Source organism: Felis catus, chromosome B3 (assembly GCF_018350175.1).
Source record: "Felis catus isolate Fca126 chromosome B3, F.catus_Fca126_mat1.0, whole genome shotgun sequence".
In the NCBI taxonomy this organism is placed as follows: Eukaryota; Metazoa; Chordata; class Mammalia; order Carnivora; family Felidae; genus Felis; species Felis catus.
The window spans coordinates 69,364,204-69,384,280 of NC_058373.1; the positions used below are offsets into that span (position 1 = coordinate 69,364,204).

The following is a 20,077-nucleotide window of genomic DNA, read 5'->3' on the forward strand; positions in this document are numbered from 1 at the left end:
ATGGGTTCTATCAACTTCTACCAAGAGAAGAGTATAAGCCAATACGGAATGTGCTCAACTCTGTTTTTTTAAAAACATAGTCTTAAAGGGCTATTTCTACACCTAGTTGCATTAGGAAGTTTATCTCCAAGGAAATTCGCATGGATTTTTGAACATTTGTAAGCAATCTATGTTTCCACCTTCTCTTTGATGCAAATTTGTGAAGAACCCACAATTTGCATTTTTTGGAAAAAACAAAATTAATAATAATAACTTAAAACTTGAGGCACAAGACATTCCAAAAAAGAGAGCATTGGCTGAGACACATTGAATACACTTAGCCATCATCAATATGAAAGGCCTTTGTATTGTTACTGTTATTACACTGCAGTTTTACCATTATCCTAAAAATGTAAATGTCTCTAAATACTGGATACTTGTCTATGTTCCCCATGTTTTTTTTTTTTTTTAAGTTTATTTACTTATTTTGAGAGAGACAGAGAGAGAGAGAGAAAGTACACAAGCAGGGGCAGAGAGAAAGAGAAAGAGAAAGAATCCCAAGCAGACTCCACACTGTCAGCAGAGAGCCGGATGCCAGGCTCAAACCCACAAATCGCAAGATCATGACCTGAGCCAAAATTAAGAGTCGGATGCTTAAACGACTGAGCCACCCAGGTGCCCCTTCCCCATGGTTTTAAAAATGTTGCTATGATGCTAGTATCTTTTACCTAGAATGATGTGTGTAACAATTTAAAAATCATTCATGAGAAAACCAAAATTGAGACACAAGAATGCTCGGGCCTGGGTTACGTCCTGACCTAACTCAGCATAAAGGAATGTTAAAAAAAAGTGGGGGGTGGGGAGCGGGGGGAGCACCTGGGTGGCTAAGTTGGTTGAGCTTCCGACTTCAGCTCAGGTCATGATCTCATGGTTTGTGAGTTCGAGCCCTGCATCAGGCTCTGTGCTGACAGCTCAGAGATTGGAGCCTGTTTCAGATTCTGTGTCCCCCACTCTTCCCTGCTCACACTCTATCTCTCTCACTCTCTCAAAAATAAATGAACATTAAAACAATAAAATAAAATAAAATAAAATAGTAATGGGAATGTTAATAAAATGCTGGTGTGCTTTAATTCCTCCCTGCTAGGTCAAAAAAAGATCTCTCTTATCCCATTATTCTATACATAAAATAAACAGCACACTCTTACAAATAAATTTTAGTTTAAATTTAACAAATATGTACTCTTGTCAATTCATTACTAATAGTGTAAGAAATAGTTAAGGAAAAAACACAAAAATAAGCACAAAATTTCTTACGAAATCCGACATTTCAAGTATCAGAATAAAAATACAGAAATATATAATTAGTTTTTTAAAAAATCCTTTCTAGTTCATAATTGACCTCAAAAATGGCAAAGGTAAAAGTGGCAAGGAATCCAAAGTACAGACAAAGAATAAAACTTGAAAAATATATGTAACAAATTGAGTTTACAAAGATAAAAAGGAACTGAAGAGTGAAAAGGGGTTCTCTAGATAAAAGATCTCTGGGGGAGCCTGGTTGGCTAAGTTGGTAGAGCGTGCAACTCTCGAATTCAGGGTCATGAGTTTGAGCCCCATGCTGGGTGTAGACTACTTAAAAAAAAAAAATCTCTGGGTACTATAATTCCTGTTTCAGTCTCACAGTTAAAACATCTACTGTTTGCATTGAATTGCAAAGTTTAATAGACCTAGAACTAGGAGAATATAAAATCCAATGTGAATTCATGTTTGTGTATAAATCTGGCCCTGGGGAGAGCAATCTCTTTTTAGCTACTGACCTTTCAACTACCCAAAGAAGCTACTTCAAATAGTGTAACAAACAAATGAAACATAAAGGTTCTCCTGATCTGAACTCCCAAAATGACTCTACCTAAAAACACACTCTCTCCAGGGGCACCTGGGTGGCTTAGTTGGTTGAGCTCAGGTCATGATGTCACAGTGGAGCCCCACATCGGGCTCACTGCTGTCAGCACAGAGCCCTCTTCAGATCCTCTGTCCCCCTCTCTCTCTGCCCCTCCCCTGCTCACACTTTCTCTCTCAAAAATAAAAATAAACATTAAAAAAAAAAAAAGACACACTCTCTCTAGCTTGCACCATTTACCTTCTAAACTACCTTCTCAACGCTATTTGTCCAAACATTCATGGAACTCTTCCTGAAAATCACAGTGCGGCGTCATGTACAGGCCTTCATGTAGCTTATAATTAATGAAGCAAACATATGACAAGTAAACAATTAACTGTAATCAAATGAGGATTGAAAATAAGTACTATGTTTACAAAGTACAACATTACTAACTGAGGAAAACCAGAAGCCTCACAGAGAAAAGTGACATTTGAACGGAACATGTAAGGGGGAGTAAGACTTTGAAAAATGTAAAGTGTGAAAAATATAGAACGGTAGAATTTGGGTTGCAAACTACAGAATTCTGGCTAATTTAGGCAAAAGAGGAATTTCCTGAAAGAATTTCCTAATTCTAATTTTTTTAATGTTTTTTTATTTTATTTATTTATTTTACCATTTATTCTTTTTTGAGAGACAGAGAGGCAGAGTGTGAACAGGGGAGGGGCAAACAGAGGGAGACACAGATTCAGAAGCAGGCTGCAGGCTCTGAGCTGTCAGCACAGAGCCCAACGTGGGGCTCGAACCCACAAACCATGAGATCATGACCCGAGCCAAAGTCGGACAGACTTTGCCACCCAGGCACCCCAATGTTTATTTTATTTTTCAGAGAGAGAGAGAGAGAGAGCGTGAGTGGGAAAGGGGCAGAGAGAGAGGGAGACACAGAATCGAGAGCAGGCTCCAGGCTCTAAGATGTCAGCACAGAGCCCGACTCGGGGCCCAAACCAACATATTGAGAGATCATGACCTAAGCTGAAGTCAGAGGCTCAACTGACTGAGCCACCCTGGCGCCCCATGGAATTTCCTCATTTTAAAGTAGCTCCTAAAATTCATGAGAAATCTAGAGGCTGGAAAAAAAAAAAAAAAAAAGCAGGAAACAGGCTATTGAGAACTAAGACACAGTAACATAACAGAAACAGACTAGACAGGATGCCATGGTAACTGCCATAGGAAATAATCTCTAATTGTCCTACATCTGTATGTCATTGCTTTAAGATTCAAAACCTGATGAAGGACAGTAATGAGTCAACTGGCAAAATCTCAATAAGGTTAGATAACAGTATTCTACCAATGTTAATTTCCTGATTTCAACCATTGTTCTATGGTTGTATGAAATTTCCTTGCCTTTAGGAAATATACTCTGAGGTGTTTAGGAGGTAAAACGGCATCATGTCTACCATTTACTCTTTTTTTTTTTTTTATTTTAAGCTTGTTTTGTTTTTAATGTTCATTTATATGTTTTGAAAGAGAGTGCGTATGCACAAGTTGGGGAGGGGCAGTGAAAGAGGGAGAGAGAGAATCCCAAGCAAGCTCCGAGCTGTCTGCAGAGAGTCCGACATGGGGCTCAATCCCACAAACCGTGAGATCATGACCTGAGCCAAGATCAAGACTCAGACGCTTAACCAACTGAACCAACCAGGTGCCCCACTACCATTTACTCTTAAAGATTTAAAAAATCTTTAAGAAAAAAAAATAGTGTGTGTGTTTGTGGACAGAGAGAAATGGACAGGTGTCAAGCCTGTCCAAACTAAAGTAATCATCTTTCCCCAGAAAACCTGTTTGTACTGACCACACTGCATGATACCACATGGTCCCATCACCTAGAGATAATCCCTGTTATTTTTATATGCATCATCTTCCTGCCTGTCTCACCTTATTTTATAATCAATGTATATCTGTAGAATCCTCTTTCCAATGGGGAACATATTTATTTTTCTACAACATAAACAAACATTTAAATTTTTGAATTAAAAAAGAAGATTAGGATCCACATAAGAGTGAAAACATACGGTATCTTTCTCTGTAGGACTTATTTCACTTAGCATCACACTCTCCAGTTCCATCCACATTGCTACAAAAGGCCACATGTCATTCTTTCTCATTGCCACGTAGTATTCCATTGTGTATATAAACCATAATTTCTTTTTATTTTTTTTTTATTTTTTTTCAACGTTTTTTATTTATTTTTGGGACAGAGAGAGACAGAGCATGAACGGGGGAGGGGCAGAGAGAGAGGGAGACACAGAATCGGAAACAGGCTCCAGGCTCTGAGCCATCAGCCCAGAGCCCGACGCGGGGCTCGAACTCAGGGACCGCGAGATCGTGACCTGGCTGAAGTCGGACGCTTAACCGACTGCGCCACCCAGGCGCCCCTATAAACCATAATTTCTTTATCCATTCATCAGTTGATGGAAATTTAAGCTCTTTCCATAACTTGGCTATTGTTGAAAGTGCTGCTCTTATGTGGATCCTGAGAAACTTAACAGAAGACCAAGGGAGAGGGGAAGGGGAAAAAAAAAAAAAAGGTTAGAGAAGGAGGGAGCCAAAACATAAGAGACTCTTAAAAACTGAGAACAAACTGAGGGTTTATGGGGGGTGGGAGGATGGGGTGGGTGGGTGATGGGTATCGAGGAGGGCACCTGTTGGGATGAGCACTGGGTGTTGTATGGAAACCAATTTGACAATAAGTTTCATATTAAAAAAAAAAAAAAGATTAAAAAGTTCCACATAATCCCTGTATTTTTCCCACTCCAAACACAGTTAATAGTTTGATATGTATTTATATCCTTTTAGGACCCTAATGCATACATAGATCTTATAATATTTACATAAGTACAATATTGTCTTTTTTCCCTTTAAAGTCTTAGGGGCGCCTGGGTGGTGCAGTCGGTTAAGCGTCCGACTTCAGCCAGGTCACGATCTCGCGGTCCGTGAGTTCAAGCCCCACGTCAGGCTCTGGGCTGATGGCTCGGAGCCTGGAGCCTGTTTCCGATTCTGTGTCTCCCTTTCTCTCTGCCCCTCCCCTGTTCATGCTCTGTCTCTCTCTGTCCCAAAAATAAATAAAAAACGTTGAAAAAAATTAAAAAAAAAATAAATAAAAATTAAAAAAAATAAAGTCTTATCATGACCTGTTTCCAGTTTTATATGGAAAACAAATGTACATCATAATGTTAACAGTGGTTATTTATAGGTGGTAATATTATAGGTAATTTTTATTTTCCTCTTGGTATTTTTCTATCATTTAACAGGAGAGTAGGTAAAACTTTGTTTGTTTTCAAGAGAGAGACAGAGCATGAGCAGGGGAGGGGCAGAAAGAGAGAGGGAGACACAGAATCCTAAGCAGGCTCCAGGCTCTGAGCTGTCAGCACAGAGTTCGACACAGGCCTTAGACCCACGAGCTGTGACATCACGACCTGAGCCGAAGTTGGATGCTTAACCAACTGAGCCACCCAGGCGCCCCAGAATAGGTAAAACTTTTATAGATTTAGGAGATACGTGTATCACTGATACAAAAGGGGAGGAATGGAAACAAAGGTTAACTTTCATAACAAAGCAAGGCATGTTGAGAGAGGTCATACTTTAGATAAGTTTGAAATTGAAGAAATCACATAGTGAAAATCATGATGTGGTATGTATCAATCATATATAAGTAGATGTCACCCACAAAGTAATAAAGAATGTAAACTATAAATTAGGTGCCAAAATCTTCAGAGAAATGATGAAAAGAGTCTTACAAAATGATGGACTATCAAATTTGCCTAAATAATTAAATCGTTAGTTTTTGCCTTCTTAATATACTCTTACTATATGTGATCAATTCCAAGTTGACAGTTTCAGAAAACAAAGAAAATCTCTCATATTAAACACTGAAACCACCCCCCATGACCTTTTCAGGCTTAAGAGAATTCTGTGTTTTGGCTCAATCAAAAATTCTGTTGTTCCAGAGAACAAAACTCTGGCTGGCCTACACATAAAAAAGAGTGAAGGGGAGATACGATTTGTCTCAAACAAAGGGAGAAGTTTCTAACAATTAGAAACAGCAGCAATGGCTGCATCAAAATAAAGGAGAACAGGGGCACCTGGGTGGCTCAGTCGGTTGAGTGTCGGACTTCGGCTCAGGTCATGATCTCATGGTTTGTGAGTTCGAGCCCCATGTTGGACTCTATGCTGACAGCTCGGAGCTTGGAGCCTGCTTCAGATTCTGTGTCTCCCTCTCTCTCTGCCTGCTTGCTTGCTCGCTCTTTCTCTATCTCTCTCTATCAAAAATAAAACATTAAAAGAGATTTCTAAAATAAATAAAATAAAGGAGAACAGAAATACTCCCAGAATGGCAGAGTAAGGACCCCTGAAAATCTACTCTACTGCAAAAGCAACAAGAACACTGACAAAAACTGCCAAAACCAAGAACTCTGGAAATTAACCAAAGACTTACAACAATCCAAGGAGAGTTTATGGAAGAAAAACAGCTAAATCTCTAAGAACTGCAACTTGTCCCATTCTCATCTCTGCAGTAACAAACTTTGCATTTGCTTTGAAAACCGACAGGATCACAACTATGGTGACGTGAAAAACAGCAGCCTTATAACCACCCAAGAGGGAAGAAAAGCTTGCTGAAAGTCCCCTCCACAGGGACCTGTCACTATTTGACCTCTCTGGCAGCTCTGTGAAAAATTCCATTCTTGGGTCTCGTCTTCATTCAACCAGGTTCAGAGCTCACTCCGTGTGAACAGTCCTATCATCAGGGAATTCGTGAGAAACAACTAGCAGCAAAAGTTTAAAACCACGACTGCCTGAGGCAGTGATAACAGGTGGGCCTCAAAAGAGACTGAAAAAATAAATAAACAAACAAACACCTTATAAGCTAAAACTGGGGAACTAGATGTCCAAGAGGTCTTGTAAAACTGCGGCATATCCCTGGGACTCTAGAAGGCCATGCAATTTGTGCATCACTGTGGGCATGCCCAGAAAAGATCTGAGAAGTCCCTAATGACCTCTTACCCCTGGCTAACCTTGAGTCTCTACACAAGCAGGAAGGAAAGGTTAAGGCAGAGTTACAAGTTTCCTTCCAGAGCATGAACACATGCCCCAACACACACACAGCAGCCCCTCAGTAAAGACTGGGAGACTTCATGCTGCAAGGCTTTTAAGGAAATTTTAAATGAATAAAAGATATTCATAAGTAATATAAATTCTAAATATTCTATATATGTGTGTGCGTGTGTTCATGTGTTACATGTGAATGAGTGTATAGTTTTGCATTTGACCTTCGCACTCTGAGAAGACCCCGAATGAGGGAGGGCAGCAGAGTGGCATGATAAGTATAAAAACTGCCTTTTATTGTGTTCACCTAATTCACTCTTTACAACAACTGTGTGAGGTGAACACTCTTAATAATCTTCACAGGTGATGAAACTGAGGTTTCAGGAAGCTTAAGCAACTTTTCAGATATAACTAGTAACTGGGGGGTTGGAGAGTAGGATTCTAACCAGTTTCTGTTAGACTCCGAAACACACATTACTGGCCACCATGTGATTTCTCTCCATAACAACACAGGGCACCTGGTGGGCTCAGTTATTAGAACACGCGACCCTTGAACTCTGAGTGTGAAGCTTACTAAATAAACAAACAAACAAACAAATGCAACACTAGTGGGGGGAAAAGATAAAGAGAGGAGAGAAAGGAAGAGAGAGCCAAAAAAAAAAAACAGAAGGCAGACTACTGAGTAGGTTTTGAGGAGGTATACCCTACTCATTCATGCGTCTGTAAACTTATACTAGTATCTTGAAATAATAATCACTCTCTGTCTGTAATTCTTCAGTTCTAATACTTAAGCTTTCAGAGATCCCATTCTGTATGAAATCACTGTGGTGCCATCCACCAGGGCAAACATTCATCCTCAAGCTTCAACAGCCCTTTCCCACCCCTCCCCTCCCTGACTGCCAGAAGCCAACTGGAATACAGATGAGGCACAAACCTGGGACCCCATCCCAGCCAACTCTGTCTAAAAACCATCCCTTTGAAGTCTACTTTCATATTATAAAATGAAAAATCAACTTGTCTACTTAATTTCTCCTTCCAGAGAATATAAAATACATGCTCTTTTTTTTAAATGTTTATTCATTTATTTTGAGAGAAAGAGAGAAAGAGAGCATGAGCAAGCAGAGGAGGGATAGAGAGAGGGGGAGAGAGAATCCCAAGCAGGCACCGCACTCTCAGTGCGAAGCCAGACATGGGGCTCAGTCTCACGAACCCTGAGATCATGACCTGAGCCAAAATCAACAGTCGGTCACTTAACTGACTGAGCCACCCAGCTGCTCCAAGGAAAATGTTTTTTAAAACTTAACAGGAATTGTTCTGCAAATTCATACTGGCATAATAAAGAAGCAGCCAACCAAAACACAACTTGAAAATGAAGTGAAGATTAGTTAAGGGAAAATAGGAAGCCGAGCTTTGTCTTCAGAAAAATATTCATTTGGCATCAAGCTTTGCTCCCAGAAAACTCATAACCTCTTTGGAAGGATTTGAGATTTATATACCTGTGACAGGGATTAAGCCCTTTTCAGTAAGACTAAGCTTTAATGAGCCCAAATATTACACAAAGACATGTTATTTTATTATCAGCCTTGTAGAAAAATGAAAAAGTGGGGATGAAATATCCTAGTACTCAATATCATGAAGCCAGCTACTGGGATGTGACCTTTAGATGAACAACAGAGCCACAGACTCCAAATCTACCACTTAAATGACATCCGCACTGCATTACACTGTGATAGTGAATACTAGCTATTTTAAATTTTCCCAAAATGTAACTGTTAATGATCCTTTCAAGCCAGAGATTATAGAAACCTAAATATGGTGACTAATTATTTCACAGAATATACACACATGAATAACATGTGTCAACATTAGTAACTTCCCACAGCTAAATAAATGGAGGAATCATGGCACTGATAATCCAAGAATATATGTGAATTTTGGTAACAGTCCTGTCATCTCAATGATGCCTTGCTTAAATTAATATTAAAATGTGCTTGCTATCTTTCAACACAAGTTTGACTGGGTACTAAAGAAGATGGGTCAGCGGCACCTGGGTGGCTGAGTCCCCTGAGCGTCTGACTCTTGATTTCGGCTTGGGTCACGATCTCAGTTATGGGATCGAGCCCTGTGTTGGGCTCTGTGCTGGGAATGGAGCCTGTTTGAAATTCTCTCCCTCTCTCTCTCTCCCTCTCTCTCACTCTCTCCTCCCTGCCCCCACTCACACACACATGCATGTGCACTCACTCCCCCTATCTCTCACACAACAAAAGTACAGATCAGACACACTTGTATCAGTCCTTCACAGAAAGAGGACCCAAAGAGAGGATTAAATATGTACAACAGGGAATTCATTCTATCAATCTCCCACATGTTTTTTTTAATTTTCCTACTGTTTGCATATACCAATGACATGATATGGACAGTATCCCTGGGAGTGCTGTTTTTACAGAAATTGTCTTTTAAGCAAATTTAAGGCTCATGGACATCAGGTTGGTCAAATTCTAAAACAGCCTCCTAGCAACATCAGGATAAAATTAAACGCATCGATTTGTATTTCTTGTCAACATCCTTCGACACCCACTCAAAAGTGAAAGATTATCTATATCAATTTTCCACGCACTGCCCCATGACACCTTTATAAAAAATTCTGAGACCAACAAAATTGTTGACATTATTTACATCCCAAAAGAAAAAATATTAACAGCATTAAAGCATTTGTTCTTGGTACTTCAACACACACACACACACACACACACACACACACACACACACACAAATGGCTTCTAACAAAAGAAAATAAAATTTCAAAAAGAATGAATCTAATGTCTATAAAATAAAAATAAGTATGTGTCAGTATGGTCCTTATTTCTCCTTTTGATATTTTTTTTTAATTTTTTTTTTTAACATTTATTTTTGAGACAGAGAGACAGAGCATGAATGCGGGAGGGTCAGATAGAGAGAGGGAGACACAGAATCTGAAACAGGCTCCAGGCTCTGTACTGTCAGCACAGAGCCCGACGCGGGGCTCGAACTCACAGATGTGATATCATGACCTGGGCCGCAGTCGGGCGCTTAACCGACTGAGCCACCCAGGTGCCCCTCCTTTTGATATTTTAAAGCACATCAGGAAACAGTGACATCTGAATAGAAAATCCATTTTCAACCACTTAATTTCTTTTTTAAAAAAGTCTTGGGGGGTGGGGGGGGGTACCTGGCTGGCTCAGTTGGTAGAGCATGCAACTCTGTCTTGGGGTCATGAGTTTGAGCCACATGTCTGGGGTACAGTTTACCGTAAAAAGTGGAAAAAAAACAAACAGAAAACAAACCCAAGCCTAGAAAGTCATGCTGTGGTGTGGGTAGGACCAAATGACCTAACCAGGCCTCTGGAAACCTCACTTTCCCAGAATCGTGGAAAATAATCACTACTTTTTCTGGAGAAAACAGTGAAAGCCCAATGGCTTAGCACCTAATTCCCCAGAAAACAGATCCTGGTAGTCTAGAATTATGAGCTTGCCATTTTCCATCTGAGCATCGGTTAAAACAAAGACAGAAACACCATTAAGAATGACAACAATTGGAAAACCATACTCCACAAGTGGTGCATCGTCCCCCGCCAATAAATAAATAAATAAATAAATAAATAAATAAATAAATCCATCCCTCTGGGTAAATACATGTAAATAACTATCATCCTTAAAATAATAATAGTAATAATAATAATAATAATATAATAATAATAAAAGAGTAAGTAATGTGCTCTTAGTCAACAATCCCAAAATGGAGTATCTATACACCTGGGGGTTCATGAAGATTTCTCAAAACGTATATGAGCAAGGAGTTCTTAAGGGAATTAAGTTTCAGATCTTCAGTGTCCATACTCTCAACTGAAAACAGTCTTAGAAAGCGCGTGAGGACGGGCGACCCCTGCTCAGCCATTCTCACTCTGGCTGTCGTGCGTTCCCTGAGGCCCCAAGCAAAGGGATAATTTTCAATAGAGGTATAGATGTTGAGAGAGTATAACTCTAAAGACTGAATAACAAGTCCCGCAAACCAGGAAGGTTCCAATTCCTTGCTTTAGACAAAACTGAAGGAGAACCTAATCCAGTTGTCAAATGACAGATTAAAAAAAATTTTTTTTATAATAATGATTTTGATATAGAATTAGAAAGGTATTCAAAGAATTGAGTGACACATATGATGAAGCTCCAACCATTACCTCATGCTGACATCTATAAAAATCTAATTGGGAAGAGAATTGACACTGAATCCTATTTCGTTCAGGCAATAAGCCACATTCATCCATGGATACCTAATTAAACTCATTAGGGAAAATGAGATGCATTTACAGTAAAATTTTACCTTTATGTGTAACAACTGCTAATCAAAATAAGTTATATATTAATCAGTATAATCGCAATTTAGCCTAAAAGAAAAAAATTTTACATCCAAGCCCTTAAGGTTATGAGACTTTTTTTAAAAAAATCAAAATTTGTTACAGGGAAGCAGAAGAAGTAATTGCTAAAAGCTTTTCAAGTTTGAAGATATATTAGATGAAGTTCTAGGAAGATGTGGACTCATAAAATAAGGTGCACCTGGGTGGCTCAGTAGGTTGAGGGTCCGACTCTTGGTTTCAGCTCAGGTCACAATCTCAGGGCTTTGTGGGTTTGAGCCCCTTATTGGGCTCTGCACTGACAGTGCAGAGCCTGCTTAGGATTCTCTCCCTCTTGCCCCTCTCCTACTTGTGCTGCCTCTGTCAAATAAATAAATATACTTTAAATAATAATATAATAAATAAATAAACTTTAAATAAATAAATAAATAAATAAATAAATTTTAAATAAACTTTAAAATAAAATAAATAAACTTTAAATAAATAAACTTTAAAATAAAATAAAACACAAAATAAAAAGAATAAGAAATAATGTAAATCTTGTCACTGCTGAAAAGTTTATTAATGTGAGATTCTTAAATGGATGATGGTGAATATCAAACCACTATAGTATTTGGACTCCATCCAGGTATAAGAATGATGCGACAGTTCTATTTAAAATGTCAAATATACAATTAATTAAAATGTCAAATCAACAATATGCTGGAAACTTTACATTCTGAAACTATATGAACCAATGATCAAAAGTATTAACTGTAAATGTTAAAGTACAATGTCATAGATAATTTATCAAAAAAACTTTAAGCAGAATACCAGCAGAAAGTGTCAATAATGTAAATATGTAAGTGATAGAATGATCAGTGAGAAAAACAGATTTCAAAACAGTATACGTTATTAGCAAAGTAGTTACCGTGTTTGAGGAGTGGTCTACAGCAGAGGAAAGGGCCAATTTCATGGATTACCAAGAACTAATCTTTTTTTTCTTCTTTTAAAGACTTTATTTTTAGCTAATCTCAAACTTACAACCCCTGAGATCAAGAGATGTATTCTCCACCATCTGAGCCAGCCAGGCACCCCTTACCAAGAGCTAATCTGAAAGCAATTTTCTTTTAGGACACTTGAGCACATTCAGTGTCTAAGTGAATTTACGTCAGGCTTTGTGAAAAGGGAAGAAATATAGCCTAGAGGCTATCAAGTGCGAGCTTTAACGGACTCTCCATCTCTGGCTGGCTGGCACAATGAGGGGCACTCCTTTCAGCAACAATGAAGGAGCAAATGCTATAGAAACCTGCCAGCAACCTGGATTTGACATCTTTTCTTCCTCCAGGCTCACGGTAAACTTGAATATCAAAGTCAGAGATATCCCTTTTACTGAAATAGTAGCAATAAAATTGTCAAGGGCATCTAGGATTAATTACTATTCAGGCAAAGCATTTATATTTTTGTTTGCAAAGCAAAAGTTTGGTCAGAAAAAAAAAATTACCTCCAAGTTCTTACTCTCCTTAATGTGGCTATAAACAGCTGCCTTATCTTTTATTGGACATAAATAATTTAAAAATGATTAAAAGCAGCTGCCATCTGAACGTGGAGCAAGAAAGCAAAGATCTGCCGACATCCACAATAACCAAATACGGCATCAGTGTTACCTTCAATCCTGATCACCATTTTGGAACATCAGGAAAACAAAAGTGTGTTAAAGAATCATACAACAGTCCGCCACACTTGACCTTTCAAATCTCAAATCACTCTAGAGACAGTTTAGGGACACAGTGGAAAAAACATTTCTGGAACCAAAATGCTTGGGTTGAATCTAGGCTCTGTAATTTTCTGGTTGCATGATAATGGATAAGTTAGTTAACCTCTCCTAACTGTGAGTTAGGATAACTGTGAGTTATCCAAGGACTACCGATAGGCCTTAAGTTCCTCTCTGCTAGTAGCTCATCAGAAAGATAAGTATATGGGACGCCTGGGTGGCCCAGTTGGTTAAGCACCAACTTCCGCTCAGGTCATGATCTCACAGTTCATGAGTTCCAGCCCAGCGTTGGACTCTGTGCTAACAGCTCAGAGCCTGGAGCCTGCTTCAGATTCTGTGTCTCCCTCTCTCTCTGCCCGTCCCCTGCTCACACTCTGTCTCTCTTAAAACAAAAATAAAACAGGGGCGCCTGGGTGGCTCAGTCGGTTAAGCATCCGACTTCGGCTCAGGTCATGATCTCGCGGTCCATGAGTCTGAGCCCCGCGTCAGGCTCTGTGCTGACAGCTAAGAGCCCGGAGCCTGTTTCAGATTCTGTGTCTCCCTCTCTCTCTGACCCTCCCCCATTCATGCTGTCTCTCCCTGTCTCAAAAATAAATAAACGTTAAAAAAAAATTTTTTTAAAAACTAAAATAAAACATTAAAAAAAAAAACTAATAAAAAAAAGGTAAGTATAATACTAACAAATCCTAGTATGCTTTAAGTTAATGACTACATCCAGTGCAATGTCATGCTTCAAGTGGATGGATATTCAATGGAGATAATTAGCCTTATGATATGCTTACCCAAACTCCGTAAACTTAGGGTTCATATGATCTACACAGGGAATGATTTAAGTGCAAGAGACTAGCAGACCCAATGTGTTCAGTAAAGTTCCCTTCAAGAATTACTTGTCTGGTACTTGTTTAGTCTTATTTTGTCCTGATTTTCATCAACAAGCCACGTGTATGTAGTGGTCTAAAATAGAAAACAGGGGTGCCTGGGTGGCTCAATTGGTTAAACTTAGGACTCTTGACTTTGCCTCAAGTCCTGATCTCACAATTTGTGAGTTTGGGCCCTGCAAGGGGCTCTGAGCTGACAGCCCAGAATCTGCTTGTGATTCTCCATCTCCTCTCTCTCTCTGCCCCTCCCCTAGTCGTGTTCGCGCACATGTGCACTCTCTCTCTCTCTCTCTCTCTCTCTCTCTCTCTCAAAAATAAACTTAAAAAAATAAAGTAGAAAGCGAAAGGTGTAAACAACATTAAGTTCTGGAATTAGGTAACTAACTGATCCTTACACAGCTAAACCTCTATCATGAATTTCTTTCTTTCTGATCATTTCAATTACTCTCCATTTGGGGCACAAATCAACATGCAATAGGAGAGCAAGGAGGCCTCAGGCAGGGCAATCAATCTTGTCCCCCTTAATCTTTACGCACCAAGAACGGTATTCCTAGCAAGCCTAAAGATGAATAGTACTTCAGAATCTAAGAAGTGCAAGGACTTAGAGATCACAAACCAAACCAAAAGGAAGAAATCCTTCCAACATCTCTTTATCCAGGTTTGACTGAAAATAGGATAGTGGGAACAGTGGCAGAAGTGGTGATGGCTGCAGGGATCAGTGATGTCCCAAGCTCTGTGCCACACATTTACATATGCTGACACACTGAATCATTAAACTATGCAGGGAAAAAAAAAATCCCAAAAGAATATATAAGATGGGATTTTTTTTTAATTTTTTTTAACGTTTATTTATTTTTGAGACAGAGAGAGACAGAGCATGAACGGGGGAAGGTCAGAGAGAGAGGGAGACACAGAATCGGAAACAGGCTCCAGGCTCTGAGCTGTCAGCACAGAGCCTGACGCAGGGCTCGAACTCACGGACCGCGAGATCATGACCTGAGCCGAAGTCGGCTGCTTAACCGACTGAGCCACCCAGGCACCCCTAAGATGGGATTTTTAAGACGATCCCAAAAAGGGATCAAAGCCTAAAATTTTAATAGGTTACAATATTAGCATAAATCAAAAAATATATTATTCATTCTCAAAACAATATACCATCATTTTACTCAATTTAGTTCCATAGAGATGAGTAAGAGAGAAGCACCTTCATTCACTCAATTCATCAGGTTAAAGACACTTGTTATGAAACGCCTATGTGTCAGACACTGTAGTAAGTACCAAAGGTACCATAACTACAACTACTATTAAAACATGATCCCTGCAGCCAAAGGAGCATCTATCTACCTTGCTCTCAGTGAAGAGGTGACTGGTTCACAAAAATGTAAGAGATAAGACAGAGTTGAGTCAAGAGCAGCTTAGTATAAATTCCAGCTCTGCCACTAGCCATAAAAGCTTGGGCAAGTCAATTAAAAATGAAGATTTTTTAATTGGTAATAATGAAGATTTTATATATACAATAGATATAAAATGAAGTTGTTATAAAGTTAAACAACTTGAAGTTGTTTAAAAAATAAAGTTGTGGGGTGCCAAGGTAGCTCAGTCGGTTGAACATCCAACTTTTGATTTCGGCTCAGGTCATGATCCCAGGGTTGTGGGATGGAGCCCCATGTTGGGCTCTGTGCTGACGGTGGAGCCTCTCTCTCTCCTTCTGTCCCTCTTCCCCACTCGTGTGCACTCTGTCTCTCTCTCTCTCTCTAAAAAATAAAAAATAAAAATTTAAGAAAAATAAAGTTGTAATAAATACATAAGTTGTGGGGCGCCTGGCTGGCTCAGTCTGTTGAGCGTCCGACTTCAGCTCAGGTCATGATCTCACTGTCAGTGGATTCAAGCCCCGCATCAGGCTCTGTGCTGACAGCTGGGAGCCTGGAGCCTGCTTCAGATTCTGTCTCTCCCTCTCTCTCTGCCCCTCCCCCACTCACGCTCTTTCTCAAAAATGAATGTTAAAAAAAATGTTTTTATTTAAAAAAATAAGTTGTAACAAAGTTATACTACATATATATATATGCAACATATATACAATTGATTCTTATACATATCCTAGGATAGGGGTGCTGTGGAAAATTCCACATATAATTTTTGATTCCCCCAAAACTTAATCACTAATAGCCTACTGTTGACTGGAATCCTTACCAATAACGTAAACAGTCAACACATAACTTAGATGTTATATGTATTAGATACTGTATTCTTACAATAAAATAAGCTAGAGAAAAGAAAATGTTAAGAAAATAATGAAAAGAATACATTAACAGTACTATACTGGTTTATAAAAGAAAAAGAATCCCCATGTAAGTGGACCCACAAGCCTATGTTGTTCAAGAGTCCACTGTATACAGTTGTTATGAGGACAAAATGTGTTACCAGTGTGCACTAGATTGATCATTTCCTGCCAACTGAACCTAAGAATCTCTTCATACCTCAAATTTTACTTATTTCCTACTTTAATCCTAACCAGGTTAAGTATGTTACACTTAATTTTAAGTTTTCTAATTTTTTTTCAAGCTCTGTATTTCGGTATCCAATTACTACCTTTAGGGACATCTTAACCTTCTATGCCCTTAAAATAGTCCAACCATTTCAGTAACAAGAAATTTTGCCTCAACCAAATTTTTTTTTTTAATCTATGCACACAATAATTAAAAATACACAGTTTTGGGCTGAAAATATGATAGTGGTAACAGTGGCAGAAGTGGTGGTGGCTGCAAGGATCAGTGATGCCCCAAGCACTGTGCCGCACAGGTACGTTTTGCAGTACAAATGTTAAAATAACAGCTCCTAAAAAGACCGTACTCAAACCCCTTTAGCTGGGAGATAAGTGAAGTTTGCCCCCTATCATGCCCTGCTCCAAGCTGTTAAGTGTCCTTCTATGAACGTGTGAATAAGGTCGATTACATTGCTATTAAAATTCAGACCCGACTGCAGAAACATTTCCTGATTAAAAATTTTTAAATACGAAGGCCAGTGACCCCTGATTCCGACACTTGTGTAATAAAAGAACTATGCTATTCAAAGAAGAGAGAGAACTATGCATCTGATCCTGTCCCCAAACTAGAGTCCATTCCGTGGTGGGCATTCTTTCAGGAAACCTTTATTATCCTACCGTGTGCTAGACCTTGCACAGTGAACACAACAGATCAAAAAAAAAAAAAAAATCCCTGCCCTCCTAGTAACAGGAACATCTGCCCATACTCTAAGGCTGCCCAAGTCTCAGTTCCTCCAGACCAAGCGCTGGCCGCACCCCCACACCACAAGGGTCAATCCCGGTGACACTCCACCCGAAACCAACAAGCCCGCTAGCCTTGCAACCCTGACACGCAGCCTCGGCCCCGGCGTTCTTAGCCATTCCGGCCCGGACCGCTCGGGCAGGCTGGGGAAGCCCTCCGAGCGGCCACTCCCGCGCCACCCCGGCGGGGAGACAACCGGCGGCTCAGCCCCAGACGCGCCACGTGCGCACCCTGCGCGCGCCCCCGCCGCCCTCCGCCCGTCCCGCGCAGGCGCAGGTGCCGCCGCCGCCCTGCTCGCGAGCGGCCAGCAAGCCGCTCGCGGCTCCTGACTCGCGGCGGGGCCTCATCAGACCCAGTCCCACGAAATCGCGGCCCGGACCCCACAAGCCGCCGCCTCTTACCGGCGCTCTGGCCCAGGCGCCCCGGCCTCCTGGCTCCCGGCGGCCCCCTCGCGGGGCGCCTCCTCCTCGCCCTCCGCGGCCGCCGCGGAAGCCCCGACCGCGACCCCGGCGGCCGCCTCCGTCCCCGCCGCCTCTTGCCACCGCCGCTGCGGCTCCCGCCCGCTCGCGGTCGCGGTCCCCGCCCGGCCGGTCGCGGCCCGGCCGGCGTCCGCGGCCGCCCCGAGCTCCTCGCTCCGCCTGCATCTGGCCGCCGCCGGCTATGCTGAGCGCGCCGGAGCTGGGCCGCGGCGGAGACGCCCTTGCCCCACCGGAAACAGGTCGCTCGCAGGAGCCGCGAGCGACAGGCCCCCGGTGGCGGCGAGCGCGGGGTGCGGGGCAGGGGATGGAAGCCGGCCGCGGCGGGGGCGGGGCGGCCCGGGGCCTGGCAGGTGGGGCCGGAACCGGGGCCCGGGGAAGGCTGGGGCTTCAGAGGAAAGGCCCACCCGTGGGAGCGGGAAGTGGGGGACTCGGTGGGTCTGGGGAAGGGACCGTGGCTCAAGGACGGGTTATAAAGTAAAGGTAAATGGATGGGTTAAACTGTTTGTATAATTGGAACTCGTTTTTGTTAAAAAAAAAAATTATTAATATGAGTGTATTTGCATTAAAAAAATCTAAAAAGTATATACCAGAATGTAAGCAGAGGTTAATTAACGGTAAGGTGGGACACCCAGTGAGTTAATTTTTCCTTTTTTCCCCCGCTTAATCTCTTAATTATCAATCATGAATGTGTATAATTATTAAAATTATTCTGAACTCAGGGTTCAGGAGGAGAAGGTGAGGGGGTCTCGGGTGAGAGGTGTGGACTGCAGCAGGCAGCTGGGATAGCACAGTGCAAAACTGGTGATGAGTGGAAGGGCTCTGAAGTCCTTGCGAGAACTTCTGTAACAATGACTACTGTAGCCCACACCTATTGAGCACCTGAGTGTTTAATTCTCCTGGCAGCCCTTTTAGGTAGATACTAGCGTCACTCTTATTTTGCAGATGAGAAGCAACCCTAGAGGCTAAACAACTTGCCTTATGTGGTACAACTGGCATTTTAAGTCAGGTGGACTCACTACATTCTACTCAGTGTGTGTGTGTGTGTGTGTGTGATCACTTCTTTAGTAGAAACTTGTGCGACTTACCCATGATTGAATAATTATATTCCTTTTTATCGCTAAGTGGTAGTCCATTTTATTTATCCAGTCTACTTTTTTAACCAGGAGAAGAAGGGCAATTAGTCATATGGATACATGGGAACCATTTTTAACTTTGTATTACTGAAACCACATAGAATAAACAAGGGCTAACTAAAACTCCCATCATCCAATCAGCATAGCAAAACAATTGGGTTTTTTTCCCCTCTTCTCAGTCCTTTCTTATATCCCTATGTACTTAACACTGTTCATTGCTTCTAATCGTCTTCCCTATGCCAGCCACACTGCTTTTGTCCTGGAAATTTACAAAACAAAAAACAAAAAAAAACAATCCCTGCCCTCAAGAAGCTCTTTTATTTTTTTTTTTTGTTTATGTTTATTTAATTTCAAGAGAGGGAGACAGAGTGTAAGCAAGGGAGGGGCGGAGAGAGAAGGAGACAGAATCTGAAGCAGGCTCCAGGATTTGAGCTGTCAGCACAGAGCCAGATGAGAGGCTCAAACTCATTGAACCATGAGATCATGACCTGAGCCAAAGTCAGACACTTAACTGACTGAGCCACCCAGGCTCCCTGAGTAGCTTGCTTTCTGTAAGGATAACCCTCTAAACAGATGATTGCTCTGGAGTGCTGAGTGCAGTGGGAGGTTCAAGGTGAAGGCCCAAAGGAAGAAAGAAACTAGCCCTAAATTAATAATAGCCCAAGGCCTCATGAGAAATACGACCTTGAACAAAGGCCTGATGGCTAAGCAGGAGTTTGCCTCATTGATAAGTGGAATCTGGGAGCTTTCTAAACAGAAGGAACCACTGAAGGATTGTAAACTGGAAAGAAAAAATCTTAAACATAGTGATGCAGAGCATAGTTCAGAGTACAGTTCTGAGTACATCCTACATAGCACCTGATGTAAACCTCACAGCAGCATTAGGAGGTTGTACTAGTGTTGGCCCGGTTTTACAGATGAAGAATCTAAGTAACATCCAAGACTACACAGCTAGTACGTAATTGAAGGATTGGAACCTAGGGCAGTCTGAGCCTATGTTGTTAACCACTACACTCAGAAAATCATTCTGTAGAGGAGCATTCAGACTCTAGGCAGAGCCATTAGGAAGCTGCTAGAATAGTCCCAGCCACAAATAATTAGGGCCTAAATTAAGTTGAGAGCTGAGGAGGCAGATAATGAGAAAATTGATAGGACCCCATGTCCAATTGTAATTGGGCTGGGGGGTGAGAAGTTGGAGGTGATGCCCA

The 20,077-nt window shown here is 41.2% G+C and overlaps 2 protein-coding genes across 2 annotated transcripts in view; one reads left to right on the forward strand and one right to left on the reverse strand.

Moving 5' to 3' along the window:
- Window positions 1-18,757, reverse strand: part of AVEN (apoptosis and caspase activation inhibitor) — a 199,527-nt gene extending 180,770 nt beyond the window's left edge. The window contains exons 1-2 of the mRNA XM_006932680.3: window positions 18,753-18,757; window positions 17,659-18,121 (exon numbers count right to left, since the gene is read on the reverse strand). Coding sequence (XP_006932742.3) covers window positions 17,659-18,121; window positions 18,753-18,757 — 468 coding nt within the window. The remainder of the gene's footprint in view (window positions 1-17,658; window positions 18,122-18,752) is intronic.
- The window catches only part of CHRM5 (cholinergic receptor muscarinic 5), a 96,355-nt gene that overhangs the window by 60,720 nt on the left and 15,558 nt on the right, over window positions 1-20,077 (forward strand). The gene's annotated exons all lie outside the window — the stretch shown is intronic.